Source organism: Elephantulus edwardii, unplaced genomic scaffold (genome assembly GCF_000299155.1).
Source record: "Elephantulus edwardii isolate Elephantulus edwardi_28Jun2011 unplaced genomic scaffold, EleEdw1.0 scaffold00121, whole genome shotgun sequence".
In the NCBI taxonomy this organism is placed as follows: Eukaryota; Metazoa; Chordata; class Mammalia; order Macroscelidea; family Macroscelididae; genus Elephantulus; species Elephantulus edwardii.
This window is the reverse complement of record NW_006399871.1, coordinates 7,417,736-7,440,213: the sequence shown is the minus strand read 5'-3', so window position 1 is coordinate 7,440,213 and position 22,478 is coordinate 7,417,736. Positions and strand designations below refer to the sequence as shown.

At 43.2% G+C, this 22,478-nt stretch overlaps 2 protein-coding genes across 2 annotated transcripts; both read right to left on the bottom strand.

The window, feature by feature from the left end:
* Positions 1-3,491: 3,491 nt before the first annotated feature.
* HIGD1A (HIG1 hypoxia inducible domain family, member 1A) lies at positions 3,492-10,728 on the bottom strand. The gene is made up of 3 exons (XM_006893062.1): positions 10,632-10,728; positions 4,577-4,711; positions 3,492-3,544 (listed from the first exon to the last, which is right to left on the bottom strand). The coding sequence occupies exons 1-3, from the start codon at positions 10,726-10,728 to the stop codon at positions 3,492-3,494; spliced, it is 285 nt and encodes a 94-aa protein (XP_006893124.1).
* On the bottom strand, positions 7,419-7,664 carry LOC102843155 (cytochrome c oxidase subunit 7B, mitochondrial-like). Its single transcript, XM_006892982.1, has one exon. The coding sequence runs from the start codon at positions 7,662-7,664 to the stop codon at positions 7,419-7,421; it is 246 nt and encodes an 81-aa protein (XP_006893044.1).
* Positions 10,729-22,478: the final 11,750 nt, after the last annotated feature.

Genomic DNA, 22,478 nt, shown 5'->3' with positions numbered 1-22,478 from the left:
ATGTCTATTAAAGTTAATAATAATAATAATAATAAAACTTTAAAAAAAAAAGAATAGCAAAACTTAGCAGAACAGCAAACAGAACAGCGAATGCTGGCAAGGTCGTAGAGAAACTAGAACCCTTATTACTGTTGGTGGGAGTGTAAAATGATGAAACCACTAAGGAAGGCTGTATGGTACTTTCTCAAAAAGTTGCAAATAGAAATACCATTTGACCCAGCAATTCCACTACTGGGAATTTACCCTAAAGAAACCAATACTGCCACCCAAGCAGATATATGCACACCCATGTTTACTGTGGCTTTGTTCGCAATAGCAAAGAACTGGAAATAACCCAAGTGCCCATCAACAAACGAATGGATAGAAAAGCTCTGGTATATTCACACAATGGAATACTATTGCAGCACTGAAAAACAAGGAACTCACCAAATATTATACAAAATGGGTGACCCTGGAGGGCATTATGCTGAGTGAAATATCTTAGTCACAAAAGGACAAATATTGCATATGGCCACTGCTGTAAAACAGGACTGACATCAGGGTTGAGGGAAGACAGAAGAGGAGAGGAATGATGTATACTGCATTGAAACAGATGAGGGACAGAACTGTTTAAAAGGGATTTATGGTTGGGTATTATTGTCATTACAGGAGCCCAGAATGAAGGCTGCACAGTGGAGTGGACTTGGAGGGAGGGATTGCATAACAATGAAAGTTTTTCTTTTACTTTTCAAGAAGAGTGAATTGGGGGGAAGGGGGTGGGCAGGGAGAAAAGCACAACAATGAATGACTGGAAACCACATCTCTGTAAACTTTCATCCCCTCCCCCATCCAGGCTCCAGGTTTCTCCATCTCAAAGCCTTCCACTCAGCTTTGCAGGTCCAAAATCCAAGTGAGCCATTGTACCCTAAGTCAAGAAGCCCGGTTGGTGTAGTAGGTTACATGTGCTGCTAAACAAAAGGTCCACATTTCAAATCCACCAGCTGTTTCATGGCAGAATGGGAAGTCTCCTGGGGAGATTTCCAGCCTCGGAGACCTGATGGGGGTTGCCGTGAGCTGCACTGGGCTTCATGGCAGTGGGTGTGGTGTAGTGGGTAGAAATGAGGGCTGCTAATTAGTGCTCATGACTGAACACAGGACCTCGGAGAGCAGGTATGACAGTTCTGCTCTGCCCTGTAAGGTTACTGCAAGTCACAATTGTCTTGAAGTCAGTGGGTGGGTTTGACCATGAATATCCAAACCACAATGCCAAGCCACCAGTTCCCAATGTAGGATTGCTCCCCATATCCAGAGCCTCTCCTATCCCATATTTGGATGTCCAGGAAGCCCAAGAGAATCATCCATCCACACTGTTGACATGGATTACAAAAAAAGAGGCAAGCTGTCTGGGGAGAGTTGTTGACCCGGGGTTAAGCCTCATCAAGTACAGACTGTTCATTTTCCCTGGGTTCCAGGCTCTTCCTTTTGCTGTCAGGTGCTGTGTACACACTACTTGTTCTGCCTCTTCAACTTACCACAGGGCTGGATTTTTTAATCACTAGTCTTCCCCAGTTCCCCTCCTTTCCCACCCCACTTTGTGTTTTAACTAAATGCCAATTTGGCTAGTCAAATCTTATTTCATCCATGGAGCTATTTTTTGTCTACGGTGTGTTTGTATATGCAGTAATCTCATTCATCATCTGTTGACTTTATTAGAAAACTCAATGTTCTGCCAAAAGTCATCACTGCTTAGCTCCAAGGGACCTTTCTGGTGGATGAGTTCTATGTTGGCTCGTCACCAAGCCCTCACGGCAAAGGGCTGTTAACATAATTTATGTCTCTTTAAAAAAGGTTTCCCTTTCCTTCTTGGCTCAGCCATGGCTTCTCCCTCTCTCACACACACACTGGAACAAAGATCCAGTGATAACTAGTTTTTTTTTGAAGTTCTACTACGTAATACAATTTCTTGCTGGTGGCTCTGAGGAAGACAGACAGTTCACAGAAACCCACTGCAGGTTACTTTGAGTCAGAATTAATTCATCCAGCTTGATTTTGGCTAAGTAAGGTCGTGGATGTGGTCGTGGTAAGTGGTCCAAGCGCCTGATGCTGACAGTACGGCTCTGAATCCAATCCCAGCCAGCACCACTGGATGTCACTGTTGCACATTAACTGGAAACAAGTACCTTTCCTTTTCACTATGGGCAGTTGTGTCACTGAGTTGGAACTGACCCATAACTGACCCTCCAGCAGGTTTTCAGAGGCGGTAAATCACACGAGGAGACTGCCCATCCTTCCTCAGAGCAGCTGGTTGGCTTCAAACCACTTGCCTTTGGGATTGCAGCACATTTTCTTACCATTAGATCACCTGAGCTAAGATTCAGAACGGGAAAAAAAGAACCCCAACTTTATGTGAAGAACTCAGTAAACACATGGCAAGAAGCTCAATAAATGTTAGCCATTATTCTTTCTTTTTTTGTAGCTATTAATATTTTTTTTTAACTGTGGTTCCTAATAAGGGAACAACCCATTATAATTTTTCTTCGAGTTTAATTTTTGTTGATCGTTTAAGGAATGACTTATTTTTCCCTTTCGGTTAAACAGAAGTAAATCCAAGACACCTGATATGTCCATCCTTTACTAACAGTACGCAGGCCATGTAATTGTCAGGGAATGTAAAGTCAGGTCAGACAAGAGGATTTCCTCACCAGTGTATTCCAAATCTGTGGATGGCTGAGCAAACGAGCTAGCTCCTAACATCCCTAGTCACCTCCAATACAGGTGATGTGTTCACCTTAGCATTGAGAATTCCTACAGAGAAAAGAAAAACACGCCACACCCTGTAAAAGTGAGCTTCATTTACTGTTGGATTAGCAATTAGAACGTACAACTTCTGTTCAACAGGACATTGAAGTTACTTTAACGTGACAGCAGCAAAAAAATAGAATTCTCTAATTACAGCAGCCTTTATGTGCACAATTCTAAAATAAATACTACTTCTGAGCAGCTGTTGCCAGATTTTTAGGATTAATTTAAACATATACACTTTTTCTGCTCTGAGAGCCAGTACTCCACCTTGTTTACTGAGAGGGTTTTGAAAGAGTCAATGAGCTCGAGTAACTGAGGTGCGTGGTCACTCCTCACGGCAGGCAGGAAAGAGTCCAGTTAACCGGGGCACACAGCACACCACACGACACGGGGTGTACCGCAGCCGCTGCAAGTCCTTCACTGTCAGCCTGCTATCTTTTTCAAAGAGAATTTCCTCCTAAGAGTTTGAGAATTTGGGCGGCCTGTTTCATTTTTGCTAACCTGACTCCCTTGGATGGCTAGTTAGTGGTCAGGGCACCGGCAATTTGGTCACAAGGCAAGTCGAGGATGCAATAAAGAAAGCCTGTGTCTAAAATACCATGTGCTTACTGGAACCACTCAGATTATTTATTTTTAATATAAAACACCTAACTTCAAAGGGAAGGGTCTAATCAAGCAACACTAACAAGACGGAGGCAGCATCTCTTCTTCTAAGACTTATTAGGTTTGGCCCAGTGTTCTCGATACATGGAATACAGCATACCTAAAGGAAAAGAAAGTTACGTTAAGCACTCAATTTTTTTCAATATTAAAAAGATAAAAAAATTTATCAAATAGCACCTTTGCTAGCATCGCCTAGTTAGAACTCACACAATACCATTTTTTGCCTTCCTAAACCATTTACATTTCGAAGGCTTTGAAAACACACACACACACACACACACACACACACACACACACACACACACACGTTATGTGCTATTGAGCCGCCTTGTGACCCTAACCCTGCTCTATCCTGTCCCAATGTTATTGTCTCTGATGCATCCACCCCTGTTACCCCGTCACTGAATTGATCCATCTCATTGAGGGTTTTTCCTCTCCTGCGCTGTCCCTCCACCCTCCCAAACATGACGTCCCTCTCCAAGGACTGGTTCTGCCTTGCAACATGTCTAAAGTATGTCAGATGAAGAAGCTTCAGAATCCTTGCCTCCAAGGAGCAGCCTGGTCTCACCATCCCTAAGATGAATCTCTTTTGTTCTCCTAGCAGTCTAGATATAGGTAGCTTCCCAATAGTTTAAGGCTAATGTGACTTAACTTATAGTATAAAAGATAATTTGTTTGAAAACACATTCAGTGTTTATTCAGCAATGTTAAAAGGAGTTACTCTTGCTATATAATACAAAAGCAGTAAACGAATGGCAAAGTCAATAAAACCATACCATACCTATATTTTAAGAATCTTTAAAAACTCAACAGAAATCATGTATTTAGTCCAGACACTGGAACCTTCTCCCCACTCTATATCCAAGTAAGTACTCTCTCCAGTGAACTGCAAACCAAGCTATGAACAGGACTGTTCTTTATTTCTTCCTCTCATCTCCTGGTATACTCTATTACAGACGATAAGATTATAATGTTACTTGAATTCTTTTCACTAATCCACATCTTCTATGAAAATGCATACAAGTGGAATTTGCAAACTACTCTAGGGTCAGCTGAAAAGATCTACTTGATTTTGTTTGTAAAGGAACACATTTAAAAAGTCACCATCGAGTGTCAATCTCTAGGAACCTACCAATAGTCATTGCTCCCACCACAAAGCCTTGGGCCGCTACTCGCATGTGGATCAGGTGGACGGACATTTTCGTATTCCCCCTGTTCTTCAGTTTGTACAATCCGTACGCAACGATTGCAGCAAAGCCCGCCATTCCTGTAAGACAGTCACCAGTGTGTCAGAGGCATGGGCTGGGGGTCGGGGGAATCAGGGTTTTCACTTCAGTCAGTGCACAGTCTACTATTTCACATCGTTAATCATAACCATATAATTTTCCCCCTAGAATCAGGTATGTGGGAGTGTACTGGTATCAAATAGTAGAAGATCTACAATAAGGTCTATCTTAAAAACATGAAATTTTTAAATAATCTATATAGCAGTAAAATTAAGACAAACTTTTACAAAATAATAACAATGGCAAAATGTAATATAAAGTACATGGAAAATAACAAAGTAAGTAACTCCATAGAGAAGCTATTAAACTAAACATGCCACAGCTTTGCCTTAATGGGATGTTTGAATTTAGAATGGAGATCACACATTCCTTCAGATGCCTATTACATTTTCACAGAATTGACCATGTGTTTAGTTACAAAGAAACGGTCAAATTTCAAAAAGGCTGTATGCTTGGACTATAATAATACAAAGATTTTGGTATCATTTCAACATCAAGAAGACAAAAATCCTCACCATTGGACCAAGAAAACAGCATCGTGATAGACAGGTAAGACTGAAGTTATCAGGGATTCCATTTTACTTGGAGCCACGATTAATACCCACGGGAATAGCAGTCCAGAAATCAAAGATGTGTAACACTGGAGAAAATGTGCTGTCAGTTACCTCTTCAAAGTGCTAATGAGCAATGATGTCTACGACATCACTGAAGACTAAGGTGCACCTGAGCCAAACATGGTGTTTTCAGTTACTCCTGTGCATCTGAAAGTTCGACAATGAGTAAGGGTGATGGATGAATAAAGGACACCTTTGAATTGTGGTGTTAACAAGAGTACAGAGCTGTACTCTTTTCTCTCATCATTTGCCAATAGAACAAACAAGTCCGTCTCCGAAGAAGTGCAAACAGGGCACTCCTGTGAAGCAGAGATAGTGAAATTCAGCGCACATATTCTGGGCATGTTGTCAGGAGCTGCCAGTCCTTGGGAAAAGGCATCAACTGGGAAAGGTGGAGAGTCAGAGAAAGAGAGGAAAACCGCCCAGAGGATAGACTGACGCAGGGACAGAGACAATGGGCTTGAACACATCACAGACCATTAGAACGTTACAGAAGAGGGCAAGGTTCAGACCTGCTGTTGTTCATAGCGTCCCCCGAGTTGTAGTTGACTTGATGGCATCTAACGACAATGTACCATATAACCAGAATGCCACCGTCAACATATAAAAGTCACACATACAAACCTGTAGCTACTTAGCAAGTATAAATAACTAACAAAAGAAAGAGTTGGGCTCAGAAAGTAAAGTTAAAAGTTGAGATGTTAAGGAAACTATCAAACAATTATGTTAGCAATGAAAAATAAAATCAGCCCTGGTGGGACTTTGAGAAGATTCAGGAGGAGCAGTGACAGAGTCAAGAAGGGGAAACTGTCACCCAGTCACAGCCTGTCCCATAGCTGAGAGAGTTCCATTCTGCCTGGACTGACTTCAGAGATTCACTGGGGAGGAACCGGCCGGCTCAGAGCCATTCATCATTTAGATGAATCTTAAGTCTTGAAGAAACTGGTTTCTAAAAATCACTTTGAGTGAAACAATGGTATAGATAAACCAGAAAGACTGTTTTGCCTTGAGCATTATATGCTTTTGTTACAGGAAGAGCCTCCAGAGGTCAGATTTGGCTATGTCTTAGGGTAAATCAGTAATTATTTTAATTGTTCTTCAAGACAATGCTGTCAGAAATCATCCCTGATCTTAAATTGTTTTTATCAGTTTCATTACATCAACGTTGGTAAGATAGGTTATAGGATTTTTGGAAGTCCCTCACCTTTGGGACATTAGATGAAATGCTGCCTATATTTGAAAGTTGTCTATTAAATAAAAACTCAAACTCAATGCCCTTGAGTGGGAGCTGACTCCCAGTTGGGCTTTCACTGGGTTTCTGAGGCTGTAAATCCCATGGGAGGAGACTGCCCACCTTTTCCTGGTGAAACTGCTAGGAGACACAGACTTCCTGTTAGCTGGGCAACTCCCAGCACCCCCTCCGGCCAATCAATGCCGATTAGCAGTTCAATGATTTTTCTTTTTATCAGTTGCTACCTTCTCCTGTTTCCATTTAGGGCCAGCCCTAGTGGGAGATTATGCAAATATTTCAGAGTGCTTTCTCAGCTATATTTTACTCACAAATGTAACACTAGGATTTGTTTTGGGGTAAAACCACCACACATGCTGCCTGACATAAATAGCTTTTGCATATTGAGCAATTCTGAAATCGTATAGACAACAGGCAATTCACAGAAATGTCCAGGATTCTCAGTGTCACTTATCTGTTAGCAAAATGCCTTCATTAAGCACATATAGCATTAACATCTTAAAAGCAAAGTAGCCCCTAAAACAGTTTGTGGTCTGCTTCATTTACACTAAAGGGCTTCATCCTATCCTGTATCCCCTGCATACTCAGAACTACATAGTTGGCAGTGCAATTCCTTATCAGGAGGCCATCAAGGCTCCCTTTGTCATATTCATTATTTGTAACACCTACTGGGGCATATCCCCTTTCTTTTTTTTTTTAAGGGTTTCAAATGTACTTTATTTCTTCAATAATGTCTTATTTTAATGAGTACATAGTGCTTTTCCTCGACATCAATTATAAGTTGATTTTGAAAACAATTCAATATTATACCACTAGCTGATTTGATTATTGATCTCTCCATTCCTTTGGGGTGACTCTGCCAACAGGGGACAAGTTCCATACTATCCCAATTTGTGTTGTTGTGTAAGCCCACATAGCAGCACAGAAAGTAGTTCCAAAAGCTAAGATAGCATTACCATATTTGTCATGGAAATCAGGTACACGTTTCTGGTGGCTTTGTCTTACCATTATTTGCTTAATGCTTCGAACTTGAAGACGACTTACTGCGGTTTTAGCTAAGGGAAACACCATGAAGAAGTAAACGGAACTCTGGTAACTGCTGCTGCTGCTTAGGAAAAAATCCTGAAGAGTACTGCATATCCCCTTTCTGTGTTGTTCAAACATGTCTGATAAGAAGAAGACTGTGAGGCTGCCACTCAGATCAAAAGACCTCTTATCTAAGAAGCCAGGAAACCAAATGTATAGACAGACACACAGCCTTTCTTCACCTTGATGTAAATGCAACTTCAAAAGCATAACTTGGATAAATCTTTCGGTAAAATGTAACCTTTAGACTAAGTTTAGCTGCCCTGTAGGCTCTCCCACTCGGATCTATCTACCCTTTTCTTTTTCTACAGTATGCCAAAATAAAGTACCTTTTCTTGACTTTAGTAACTGGAGTGATTATTTTTTTTCCCCTACAAAAGATAAAAAGAACGAAAAAAAGGACCCTTTTGAATCCTAAGAGCTGGTGAAGCACACGGACGACAGCACAGCCCCCAAAACAAGCATCTGTCTTGGAAAAAGCACAGTCAGAATGCTGCTTAGACGTAAGGATGACAAGACTTCATCTTACATCTTTGGTTGTATTATCAGAATCAGAAAGGGACAGTCCCTGGAGAAAGACATTGAGCTCATGTGCACAACAGAAGAAGAGTGTGTGTGTGTGGGTGTTTAAAAAAAAAAGTGGGGGTTAGGGAGCGAGCAAGACCCGCAACGGCTTCAAGCCCAGAAGCAATTGTGAGAATGGCGCAGAGCTGGCCAGTGTTTTGTTCTGTATGCATGAGGTTGCTATGTGTTTGAGCCTGACTGACAGCACCTAATGAGGCCATATTAATGTGTGAGATAATAGGCAAAGGTCTAATGAACAGTCTAATTCAGGGACAGATGTACAGAAGGTGGAGGAAGGGGCCAGAAGAGGCCTTCAAGGACCCTGCTGTTGACATTAACTTCATTGTTGTTGTGCACTGTTGAGTCAGAACCAATCTAGAGCTGACTCATCAATAGGTTTTCAGAGGCAGTAAGTTGCACGGGAGGAAAACGCCCATCTTTCTCTGGTGGAGCATCAGGTGGATTTGAGCTACATACTTCTGGGTTGGCAGTGTAATTCCTTATCACTAGGCCATCAAGGCTCCCTTTGTTATCCTTTCCTTATTACTGTGGTGGTGCAAATGGTTAAGGCACTCTCAGCTGCTGACCAAAGTGGTAGAAGTCAGAGTCCATTCCTAACCATCTACCTTTGAAAAAGAAATGGAAAATCAAAGGGACAATTACTGGTGTCTGCAAAGCTGAAGCTAAGCAGACTGAAGAAAGGCAGAGACCATTGTTATTAGTCCAGAGGACTTGTGGACCTTGTGGACTTCAGCCTCGCGGATCCTGAGACAAGACGAATGAGGTAATGCTTGGCTGCCAACATTGACCACTTTGAAAAGGATCAATAAAAAGCCTCCGATAGTGAGAGAGGAAAGTGTGAGACAAACTCAAAATCATAAAAGAGATCAGGTTTACTGGTCTGATAGACTGATGGAACCCCACGATGATGGTCCCGAGTCCCCTTTAAGCCTGGAACTGAAACCACCCCCGTGACTCAACTTTCAGCCAAGAGTCAGGTCTGTAAACAGACCCACGATACCAGAGAAGGAAAAATTCCTTAGAACTACCAGCCTTACAAGACAAAAAGGGCTGCAACTGTCCAGGAAGGAAGCTAGGAGGCAGCAAGGAACAGGAAATAAGATGCAGGGAGATGAGAAACAGGAACAGAGTGGGAAGAGTGTTCTTACGATGGAGGAGTTGTAATCAATGTCACAAAACATAATGGGTATGAGCTGCTGAATGGAAAAGTCATTTCTTCTGTAAACCTTCATTCAAATGAAAGTTGAAAAAATTTTCTATTGGCAATATTTTATAGTTTTCAGTGTACAATTTCTATACTTTTTCTCATTTGTTGGGAAATACTTTTATGCCATTACAAATCAAGCATTTATTCCAATGTATAGAAATACAACTTCTTTTTGCATGTTGCTCTTGTATTTTTGTACAGTTTCTATGATTTTCCTTAAACATGTTTTACTCTTAAAGATGGGAAAAAGGTACACTGTGCAAAAAGAAGGCCAAATAAATTTATGTTAAAATAATTTTCAGAGAAATACATTTAAAGGAAACCTTACTTTTAACTGATAGATGGAGCTATAAAATGCACTGTATTGAACATTCAACTAAAATCTACAAAACAAAGATTTCTAAGCTTTAGGAGTTTGGTGGAATCAAATCTGTTTTTATTAATCTGGAAAATCCCTCCTTAGTGATCTCAGATGAAATACTTAAAATTCAGTGTGATTATGGACTTGCCTGTCACAGCTCAAAAAAACAACAAACCCTCATCGTCACTGAGCTGATTCTGACACAGAGTGACCCTCCATTGGGTTTCCAAAGTGGTGAATCTCAAGACTGCTCGTCTTTCTCCCTCAGCCTCTTTGGTGGGTTCAAACCGCTGGACAGGCTCATGCTTTCAGTTACAGCCTACAGCCCAGGTGTCCCTGTTTCGCTGCTGCTGAGGTGCACTGCAACTCTCTAAGGAAAATGCCACCAGAGGGTAACAAATCAAGGACTAAAACGGGGGGTTCTGATTCTCTATCTAGTGTTCTGTTCCTATGAACTCAATGGAATAAGAATCAGTAAAATAATATGGACTGACACAAAAGAATTTTAGTTAATGCATTCAGGATATGCTTGGTGAGTAAATTAATGACATGCCTGTATTATACTCAGGCTTATAATGGAGTGTTGTTGTGCACCCTCGAGCTGGAACTGACCGATAGCTGACCCTCCCGTGGGTTTTCAGAAGCAGTTAATCACACGGGAGGAAACTGCCCATTCTTCTCCCACAGAGCAGCTGGTCGATTCGAACCACATGCCTTCAGGACTGCAGGCAGGCTTCTTGCAATTAGGACACCAGAGCTCCCTTATAATATATTCGTAGAATGTTAAAATTAATCTTACCAATGGGGACAAATGGTGCCTCTTTAGCTTTTCGTCTCAATTTGGATCCCTGGTCTTCATCATATGAAGAAAGTGATACATTTGTGTTGGATGACATTGTGATTGGTTGAAGAATCGCCCTGAAAGAGAATTTACATGAACTTCTATAATTTAGAAGCATTTAGAACATTATAAAAAAAGTACCTCTCACTCTCATAACTTACTGTTGACCCTCCAGTGGGCTTGCAAAGACTATATAAATTACGTAGAAGGAGACTGCCCAATTTTTTCCCATGCAGCTGCTGGTGGATTCGAACTGCCTGCCCTTGGGTTGGTGGCAAAACTTCTTACCCACCATGTCAGTAGTGTTCTAGTGGTACTTACTTCCCCTGTGGTTTGGAGATTTCCTCCATACAACCTTTACAGTACATTATTGAACACGGTTTTAAACAAAGGGAAATTACTTTTGTCAATTAAAATAGCAGCCTCTACCTTTCTGGCTCTTTCCACCTTTGATCATTGACTTGACTCAGACCAAACAAGTGTTCCTTATTGACTCTGCAATGAGCAGAAACCCTACAATGGCACTTCTACGGGTATTATATAAAGTCTTAATGGCTTTCAACTGCCACCTAGTTATTTTACTGAGTTATCTGGATTCAGTTCTTATCTTTCGGTAGTTCCCAACCCATTACTCTAATCTTTATTACTCAAGGTGGCAGTGGGGAAAACTGTACAATCACTGAATCATCAAAATTTCCATTTAGGTTCTCATTTATTCCTTTTATGAACAAGGCTTTAATACAGTTGCTAGAAATGTAGGATAAAATAAATGTACAAAACTGACATACCCTCAGTCCCTGCTTAATGACTACCTTCTAAGCAGCAGCTCAAGGAGCTCAAGGTGGCACAGCCGTTAAGTATTCAGCTGCAAACTGAAAGGTTTCTTTCTCTAACCCTGTGAGCCCTTCCACATGCTGTGGACCAGATCAGGAGGGTCAAGTCCATGAAGAAGGAAATCACAAGGGAGCTCTGGTGGCCTAGTGGCAAGACGCTGCACTGTAATCCCAGAGGTACGTGGTTCAAATCCACCAGATGCTCTGCTGGAGAAGGAGTGGACAATCTCCTCCTCTACCAGTCAGATCTGATTTGACGGTACATGTAAATACAATAAAAAAAAATTTTTTTTAAAAAAAGAGGACATCATGCCTGGAAGAATCAGGGTAAACTAGGTCTTTAACCCCAATCAGATGGGCTAACACGGCAGCTGTGGCACTGGGCTCAGACAGAGATGTGGTGGTGGCAGACACGGCAATGCTTAGCTCTCAGGAACCAAGTCCAGGACCTAACAGCAAGCTGCACTTCTGTCTTCCTGGACATGCCATCTTACGTTACTCCCAGTTTCCACTCCTTTAGTTGATGCATCATTCTCTGTACTTTCTTTTATATTTTTCCTTTAAGTGGGATCAAAAAAGGGAAGACATTGCCTGATACTGATTAAGGAGGAGAAGGTGGATACACAGCCTGTTATGTACCCTGGAGGCTGAAGTGACTTGTAGCTGAACCTCCAACAGGTTTTCAGAGGCTATAAATTAGACAGGAAGTAACTGCTCTCTTTTCTCCCTTGGAGAAGATGGTGGGATTTAAGTACCTGCCTTTGAGTTGGTAGCATAACTCTTGACCATTCATTAAGCCACCAGCGAGATCCCTGCATATGTGTACATGTATATGTGTGTGTGAGCGCGCGTGCGTGTATAAAAATATAAATCAGACTCCTCTCTTTTGTCATACAGAAAGCTAAGACATTTTATCTTAAAGAGGAAGCATCATTTCACCTTAGTAATTCTGTGTTTACTTCCTTTTTCACTGGACTGATTTGAACCACCTATAAACTTTATTCACAGGTAGATAAAACAAGGGAGTTTAACACAATTTATCACTTGGGAGAAAGATAATCTCCTCCCATGGCAGGGAAGAGGGGGTGGAGAGGGAGACTTCAGGTCCACTCCTGTCAGCTGACAAAACTAACCCAGACGCAGGGCAGCTGAGAAGCACCACACTGTTAAGACAGAACCTAGACGTGAACGAAATCTTGACTTCCCAACTGAAATGTCTTTTATCACACACAAGGCTCAAGGAAGAACCTTCAAGGAACTCATGCATTAGAAGAGAAAGCATAACTTCTGAAATAACAACGTTTCAAAAATTAAGGATGTTAAAAAAAAGAGATAACACAATGTAATTAATTGGCAGTAATTGGTAGAGACCAGGAGGCTGGTTTTATAGGGAGTGATGGTTTTCTGTTAAGGTCAGTCAAGGGGATGTCAGAGAAACATGAGATTGGCCTTGAGGGACCTACATGAATGACGGAGAAATACTGTGTATTTTAAGGCTGATGTGTTTATTAGCTGGCTTCCCCAAACTTAAGCTCCTCAAAGACCTATCTCAAAGCTTCCCCTTTCCTCCCACCCTCACACTTGCAGATGCTTTCTATACCTTCAACCCCCTACACCAGTTAGGCCTTTGGCCTGGAATACTTGGCTGTCCCCTTTGGACAGTCTTTCCTGGCCAACTCTCCCTTCCTTCAAGTTCTTCATCTTCACTGACCTCCTCTGGGAAGTCTCTCTTGACTCTGTAAACGTTTAAATGCCACAGGACCCTGAGGGAACATTGCTGGTTTAGTGGCAGAATTCTTGCCTTCCATGCAGGAGACCCAGGTTTGATTCTGACACCTGCCCAACACAGGCTTGTAATCTGCTCTGATGCTGAACAGGCTTCAGTTGAATTTCGAGATAGAGATGGAACCAGGAAGAAAGACCTGGTGGATCTACTAGAGAGGAAAAAAAACACCAACACCCCAAACCAACCCCACCCACAAAAACAATCAATGGAAATTGTAGAGCTCCTTAGTGCTCAGGGAATGGTGCAGGATCTAGCAGCATTAAGATAGTTTCACTGTGTATGAGGCAGCCAAGACTCAGGAGGAAAGCCTGTCTGTCAGCAGCTCACCGAGCTCTGCACTTTCCCTAACATAACCCTATACTTTAGCAGCTTATTTCACTGCCTATTTCTCAAGCTAGGATCTTCGAAATTAGGGGCCTGTCTCTCGGCTGGTACCTATCACCATTGCCTGGTATGATGTCTTTCATGTAATATATTTACAAGAAAATGCTCAATGAATTGAAAAGCTACTATTGCTCAACAAACACAATCACTCTTAGGTAACTGATTTGGGAATGTTTAGTAAAAATCAACAGTATTTGTATATAAACATTTGTATAGCTTTATCTCCAAGAACAAAACTGCACCTACATAGATACTCCTTCCCAGCTGGCCACTTCTACAGATGGAAAAGCATGTTCACCTCTTTTGCCTTTGTTTTTCCTAAACTAAGAGATCATTTGCGAGTCACCTTTAAAAGCATGAATGCTAGTTTCCCCCTCTAATCGCCTCACATCAGGAAAATGAATTACCTATCATCTCAGCTTTGTCTTTTACAGGCTCACTGCTAGGGATTCCTTTGTTATTATGACCTATAGGTAGGTGTAATTCCTCCCTTCATTGACCCTCACTCATAGTTTACCCAATTCAAAATCACTTCCTTTATGAAACATTTTCTTACTTTACCAGGAGAGATAAGCTCTCTTGCTGTTGTCATTGTTAGGTGCCATCGAGTCAAGTATGACTCATAATGACCCTATGAACAAAAGATCTGAACCCTGTCTTATCCTGTGCCATCCTCACACTTCCTGACACACAAGAGCCCACTGTGGCAGTTACTGTGTCAATCCACCTGGCCGAGGGTCTTCCTCTCCTTCGAGGGTCTTCCTCTCCTTCGTCGACCCTCCACCCTTCCCACCATCATGTCCTTCTCCAAGGAATAGCCCCTCCTAGCAACATGCCCCGAGGAAGCTCCCTTAGCATGCTGTTTTTGCATAAATTCTGTTACCTGTTTGGCCCCCACATCTCTACGTTTATCTGGACAGCTGAAGATAATTATATTCCCAGTTACTGGTCCAGTAGCAGGCAGGGGGGAAAAAATGTTTGCACAAATGTAGCCTTAAGTAAATTCTATTTGTTTTGCCTACATTCATTCTAGTAGATTTCTATTAATTATAAAATCTATTGCCATTAAGTTGATTTTGACTCACAGCAACCGCACAGGATAGAAATGCCACAGTTTTCGAGACTTATTGTTATAAAAGCAAACTGTCACATCTTTCTCCAGAACAGTAGCTGGGGGATTCAAACCTCTTAGTACTTAACAATTGACACTGTTCCTTTCTGTAATCCATAACCAAGACTTAGCACACAGGGATTTTCACTTCTCTTAGAAACACTTACACCAAATACATCCCATACTATGAGAATGAAATCCGGAACTATTTCTTTAATGATATTCATTACTCTGATCTGAGAGGGCCAAACAGTTGCAACCCATATGAAGTCCTTAAGCTTAGTAAGGTGTCAAGGAGGCTAAAGGGAAAAAGTATAAAGCCCAGACCTTGGGGACATCTATCTCCACATCTGAATGCTGGAGAAACCTGGGTTTACGTGGATACAGGAGGGATCTCCTTACACACTAAAGGTTAGGACGGTAACCGAGGATCTTTTCCATTCTAACTCTTACAAAAGTGGGGTAGCTGGTAGTGGGTTGTGACAATCAAAAGGCCATCTCTGACAGTTCAAGTTCACCAGTGGCTCTGCTGGAGAGAGAAGGGCTGTCTTCTCCCATTTCAGTTTTACAACCTCAGGAACCCAATGGAGAGTCACTATGAGCTGGAATTGACTTGATGGCGTTCAGGGAGGAAGGGCACAGGTGTCTCTCTTCTGTATCTAAAGATAAACACTGTTTCCCATGACTCACTCCTGACTAAAATTTGTATGGGTAAAGCATCTGACCTAGCTTTAAGAATGTCACTTCTGAGGTGCAGGAAACCTCATGGCCATTGCTTGCTTTAATTCACTAATGATAATCTTTCTCTGATCGTTTACTATGTATGCATTTAGCATATTAACTCTGATAAAGTAAGTGTCTATACTCTGGATACAAGAGCTTGATACTTGCATCCCTAATTATCTCCTAGAAGTTTTCCAAGTGTTCACAATTTACAGCTACCTGCATTGAAGATGATTAGCTTTTAAAGTATTAGGGCCAATAACCAGAAACCCCATAATCTGAGAGTAAAAGATGACACAGATGAATATACGCCAAGAACTTCACTTTACAACGAAACAGTTTTAAGCAATGAAATGAACTGCTCAATGCCAAGCTACATCGAACAGGATTACAATTCAACTCTTGATAACAGTGGAGGCTTCTGATTTGACACTAAAGCATCAGGATTATGAGTTGGTGTAATTTAGCTTGAAAAACATTAAAATTCCCTAATCAAAGATTAAATTTTTCTTAGAACAACAGCAAATTAAGTGAAATTATGCTTAATTTAAGGAGTGGTCTTTCCCAGTGGCTACACATCATCTAACAAGTGTGACTGTGATTTGAATATTCTCTTTTTTCACTAGAACCACTGCTGAGTTTTCCTTTGTCATCATTTCTTTTTCATCAAGCTGCTTCCCGTGACCAGATCTGTCAGAAAATTGAACAGGTTCCAAAAGGTTCACAGGTTCCTGTGAATTCAATTCACAGGTATTCAGCGCCAGGCTGGAAAACTCTTAAGCTTAGCAACAGACTCCTGAAAAACCTTTCCAATGCACGGGAAGAATTATAAAGAAAAACAAGTTGCCCTGGCATCAGCTTACATAACGGTGAACGATCTTTGTTTTGGTCTGCCATTCTGGTTACAGAACTTGTACCTTTTAAAAAAGCACTGGTTTCTAACTTCTATTCGTGAAGTTTGACTTCCAAGGCCCCACCCTGGATAGTCTGATGAGTGGCGTGGGCAGGACTCTAGAAATTTGTATTTTTCAGAAGCCCTTTCCGGTGCTCCTGTTGCACCCCAATATAAGAGAACCGGGGTCTACGGGGCTCCAGGCAAGTTTGTCATGCGGAGGCAAGGAACTATTCCAGCCTGCCAGAACTTTTCATTCAAACTGGTCTGACATGACACTCCTGGGTACTTCCGGGAAGGCAGGTAAATGCCTTTTCTTAGGGAGTATCACCCCGAGATGAAAACAGGTGCGATACACCCACCCATCAAAGAGAAAGGAAGTAACCCTGCTGAATCATTGCGGCTGCGCCCAGTTCTAAGCCCGTCCTCGGCGCTTTTCCAGCCACGGGGCCACTTTTCAAGAAGAAAACCTGGATTCCATCAAAGATGCTTCACTCAGGGCCTGCCAGGCCTTCGGGGGGCCGCCCAGGCTGGGTGGACACAAGGGGCAAGGCGGAGGAGAGGTGGACTACCGCGCTGATCGCTGTCCTCTCCACGCCTCTCCCTCGCTTCCTGTGACCTTGTCCGCATCCGAGGTCATCCTCCCTGGCTTACCCCTCCCCATGCACCGCTCGGGGGGCCCCCTGCTCTCGGGACCCCGCACCGGGCAGCCTGGGGCCCCCAGCCTCCCTGCTCGCGTCTCCCATTACGTCCCACCCGCGAGTCTGCTCCCGGTCAGCAAGGATTCATGCAGCCCACGCGATCTCGCTTCATCTAAACCGACACGACGCCACACCTCGGCTTCAGGTCTCTAACCTCTCCGGACCCTCAATGTCAGGTCTAGGAGGGGCGGCGGGGCAAATACAAACTTGACCCTTCACCCCGGCATCGCCTTCACCTCCAGCCCCGCGATCTCCAAACGCCCAAGGCCTTGTAGGTCCAGCCAAAGGTTCCTTTGTCTCTTCCCACCGCGCGGCTGGGGGGGGGGGTCCTCCGCCCCCAATAGTCCCTCACGACTCACTCACCACGAGCAGACACACCACGTACGGTCCGACCGGTTTCTGCTCCCCCACCCGCGCACCTTTCCTTGCCGGCTTTTTTCCGCCCCGCCTGCGGAAGATCCCAGCCAATCAGGATCGAGGGGCCGGCACACGAGGGGCGGTGAGTGGCCAGTGGCCGCGTGCGTATACGCGGTGGGTGGGGCGGCTCGAGGGAAGGCTTGGATTGGCTGGGAGAACGTACGCGTCTGACGTAGCGCCGTGCTCCTTGCTCCCGCCAGCTGTCAGCGTCTGTGTCCCGACCCAAGTTCGTGCGAGGACACTCGCGTCCCTTGGCTTCTGGCCTGGCCGCACTTGAGATTGCACTTGCCCTTTCCCCTCGGGAGGCAGCCAGCGTCCCAAGAGCCGGTCCCGGCGTAACTCTGCGCTAAGGGCCGGGGGCGAGGCGATTCGATTGCTCTCAGTGCCCTTGACCGCGGTGGGACATCTGAGCGCACCGCCCACTCTCCATGGACGCGTGGTTTGCACGTGGGCATGTTGGATTGCACCTCAATTTACAATCCCAGACATATAACCTTGACCTCACTTAGACCTGGAGAGGCTTCTCTGAGGAAAGACATGACAGCCCCATCAAGGCTTAAAGAAGGCAGAGTCCTTATTTTGTTTATAATTGAATTCATAGCAGACTAATCCATATCTATCTGGCGAGCTGTTGCAAGGCTTCGGGACTGTGCCACAGGGAGTGTGTCTCTGATGAAATTAGGAGTCCCTTAACCATAAAACAAAGCAGACTGCCAAGTTCTTTATTATACAGAGAAGAACTAAGTGCCGTGGGCTCTGGAATTCTACAATCCGTTTACCTCAAAATTGAGTTAAGATGCTTGTAGGAAGCATTCGTGCCCTGTAAGATACAAACCCCATACCTAGCTGATGTATACTTGTCCTTGAAAGTGAACTATAATGTTAAATAAGAGTCTGCGGACGCTGGAGGGCTTGAAAGATAATCAGGGACTGACTTCAGATAATGGAAAAATTAGAGCCTGACTTAAACAAGAAAAAAATAATCATTCTGATTAGTTCTGTACTTGGAAACCAAAATATTGATAAGGAGTAGTGATAAATATCAGTAACACCATCAGATGATGCAGAAGACTTCAACATGGAGATTCAACCTTTAATATGGATGGCATCTCAGCGTCAAGAAGACAAAAATCCTTGTCACTGGACCACCAGCAAAAATCAAGCAATATCATGATGTTGTTTGGTGCCGGGGAGTCATAGACGACTCATAGCAACCCTATGAACGAACAGCCTGAGCACTGTTCATACATAGAGTTTCCCGAGGCAAGCCATTTTGGAAGTGGATGCCAGTCCTGCTTCCAGGCTTGATTTAGTCGGGAAGCTCCAGCCAACACTGTCCACCATGGGTACCCATTACCATGACTGGCACATCACTGTCACAGTCTTCAGCATCACAGCAACCATGAATTACCTCTGTACAGCAACACACAGACCAGTGCTATACCACCTAGAAGAATGTTGGACAGGAAAACAATTTGAACCTTGCCCGAGGGCCCTTTGGGCTTAAGGCCCCCTCTTGGCTCAAACCTTAGGCCCAGGCTGACTAGCCTCACTCCCGGGGACAGAGCAAAGCTGCATGTAAAAAACACATGCCCGGAAAAGCAGTCGACTCTAAAAGCTTGCCACAATTCCTGTGCGCACACCACCATGCTCCTTCTGGCAAGGAGAACTTCCCAAGACCCGGGGAGGAGCCAACCAGAACAACATGGCCGCTTCATCTCCCAGCTGCAATATCATGATAGATGAAAAAAAGATTGAGACTGTCAGCAACTTCATCTTACTTAGATCCACAATCAGCATACTTGGTACTAGCAGGAGATTAGGAGAGGTACTGCACTGGGAAAGTTTGTAGCTGGGGACCTTTCCAAGTTATTAAGGAGCAATGATGTCAGTTTGAGGACTAAGGTGCACCTGATTCAGGCCATGATCTTTTCAGCCATGCATCTTTTCTTTTGCTATGCACCTGAGAGATGGACACAAATAAGGCTGACAGAAGGACTGACGTCTTTGAACCATAATGTCGGAGAAGAGTGCTGAAGATCCTAGGGACTGCCAAAAACACGATGATTCTTGGAGACGGTGCACCCAGAGTGTTCCTTGGAAGTAAAGATGATTAATCCTTGTCTCACATACTTTGGGCATGTTGCTAGGAGAAATTATTCCTTGAAGAGGGACACCATGCTTGGGAAGGTGGAGGGACAGCGAAGGAGAGGAAGACCCTCAACTAGGTGTGTTGGCACAGACACTGGAGGGATGGGCTTGGGTATATCAAAGATTGTGAAGATGGCAGAGGATAGGACAGGCTTCAGACCTGTTGTTCATGGGATCACTGAGTCGTTTTCAACAGCACCTAACAACGACAACACGTCTTGGAGAAAGTGCAGCCAGAGTGCTCCTTAGAGGCCAGGATGGCAAAGCTGCTCTCACATATTTCGGGTATGTTTTTGTTACGTGCCATTGGTGACCCTCCAGCCATTGTTAGAGGCAATAAATCACGTGGGAGTTGATTGCCCATCTTTTTCCTATGGAGCGGCTGGTAAATTCAAACTGTGTGCCTTTTGGAGCACAGCTCCTTACCCCTAGGCCACTAGAACTCCCTAGGGCATGTTGTTGGGAGTGGCTACTCCTTGAAAAGGAACTTCAAACTTGGAAGGGTGGAGGGTCAGTGAAAGAGAGGAAGACCCTCAACCAGGTGGGTTGACACAGTGACAGCAGCCATGGCCTCAGGTGCGTCGGTGATGGTAAGGACGGCACAGGACAGGTCAGGGTTCACATCTGTTGTTCATTGTGTTGGACTGAGTTGTACTCGACAACACCTAACAACTGCAACTGCACTTTATATCATATAAAAATACAATAGTAATGACTAAGGCTAACAATAATAATTATATCTAATTCTCTCACATCAAATATCTATTTATCTGACATTTTACACAACAGTGAAAATTTTACTATTTTGCCCATTTATGCATGTATATCTGACAAGTGTGAGGCAAGAGTAACACTGTGATGGTCAAGGTTATATGTAACTGCATTGGCTAGTCCATGATTACATCAAAGCCCCTGATCTATTTGAATTAGATTTTGCATCTAGCGTGAGATATAGTTCATCTTTCGATTTTTTGCAAATCATTATCCAGCTTTGCCAGCACCATTTGTTAAGAGGCTCTCTTTCCCTGGCTTAATTGATTTCGTCTCTTTGTCAAAGGCTTTCTTCTTATTGTGTGTCATTTTGGAATGTACTTTTCCGACTGATGCTAGCTTAGTGATGCAGAACATTGAAAACATTCATTTGAACTCTCACATGAAAAATTAACTCAACTGTATTTTAGACAGTACCTTTTCAGTCTATATGGAGAACAGATCATTCGGGAGGCTGGACTTTATGAGGAGGAATGTGGCATCAGATTGGAGGAAGGCTCATCAACAACCTGCATTATGCAGGTAACACAACCTCGCTTGCTGAAACTGAAGAAGACAAGAGGCATTTTCTGCAGAAGATCAGGGACTGAAGTCTTCAATATGGATTGAAGCTCAACATCAAGAAAACAAAGATTCTCACCACTGGGCCGATTAGCAGCTTCATGATGGATGGAGAAGAGATTGAGATTGTTGATAACTTCAGTTTGCTTTATTCCATAATCAACACTCTTGACACCAACTGTCAGGAAATCAAAAGATGAGTTGCATTGGGAAAGTCTGCTGTCAGAGACCTCTCTAGAATACTGAAGAGCAACGATCTTAATCTGGAGACTAAGGTGTGCCTGACACAGTCCATGGCCTCACAATTACTTCTATGCATCTGAGAGCTGGACAATAACTAAGGATGATAGAAGAAGAATCGATACCTTTGAGTTGTGGTGCTGGAGAAGAGTGTTGAACATACCATGGACTGCTAGGAAAATAAACTGGTCTGTCCTAGAAAGGATGAAATCGAGCTGCTCCCTAGAAGTAAGGATTTTGAGGCTCTCTCTGTTTCACATACTTTGGGCACATGCCAGGAGGGACCCGTCCTTGGAGACAGGGACAGCGCGGGAGAGGAAGACCCAGGATGAGATGGATTGACATAGTGACTGGTGAAATGGGATTAGGTCTGTCAAAGATGGTGAGACTGGCTCAGGATAGGGCAGATTGAGAGCTATTGTACATAGGGACCCTATGAGTCACAGGTGAATCAATGGCACATAACAACAGTGCTGTAGTTTATCGGGTGTTTCACTGCTAAATAAAAAGAACCCAAGCCAGTGATGTTGAGTCTAGTCTAACTCCTAGCCACCCATCGTCAAGTTTCTGGAGCTGCTAATCTATCTATTTGGGGAGAAATTATTCATCTCTCTTCTAGGGTGGGCCTTGTGGATTCGAACCAACCACCTTTCCATCAGCATGCTGACATGTAATATACTCTGCCACTTTGGCTCCTTTGTACAATGATATAATCCACTTAATAGTGCTGTTGAGAGAGTTAAACAATATATAAAATCTCAGCATTGCTTGTCACATTGTAAACACCACACACATTAGTCATGATGTTTATAGGTTTGGGTTTTTTTTGTGTGTGTGTGCGTTCCTGAAAGTCCTACTTGGCTAACTAATATACACAGCTGATATGTTTCATTTCAGACAGAGAGAATGAATATGTGTCTGGTTTGTATTTTTAAATATTTAGTTAAAGGAATTTGCATGGAAGTCCTAAGTATTAGATGCTCGTAAATTGCTATGCATACGTCAGCTGCGGAGACGTGAGGAGCTGGCAGGTACCATTCGGTCTCTTGATTTCTTTTGTATCATTGAGTTCAGTCAACCATGGCAACTGTTTGGGTTCCCCCCCCCCCAGCAGGAATCAAAGTGACAGGTGGATTTTCATGTTTATGTAGTGATGTTGACTAAAGTAAAGAAAAATGTTCTCCTTGAGATAGTTTAGTCTTGAGCTGATTTTTCCACTGATGTGTTTAGTATTA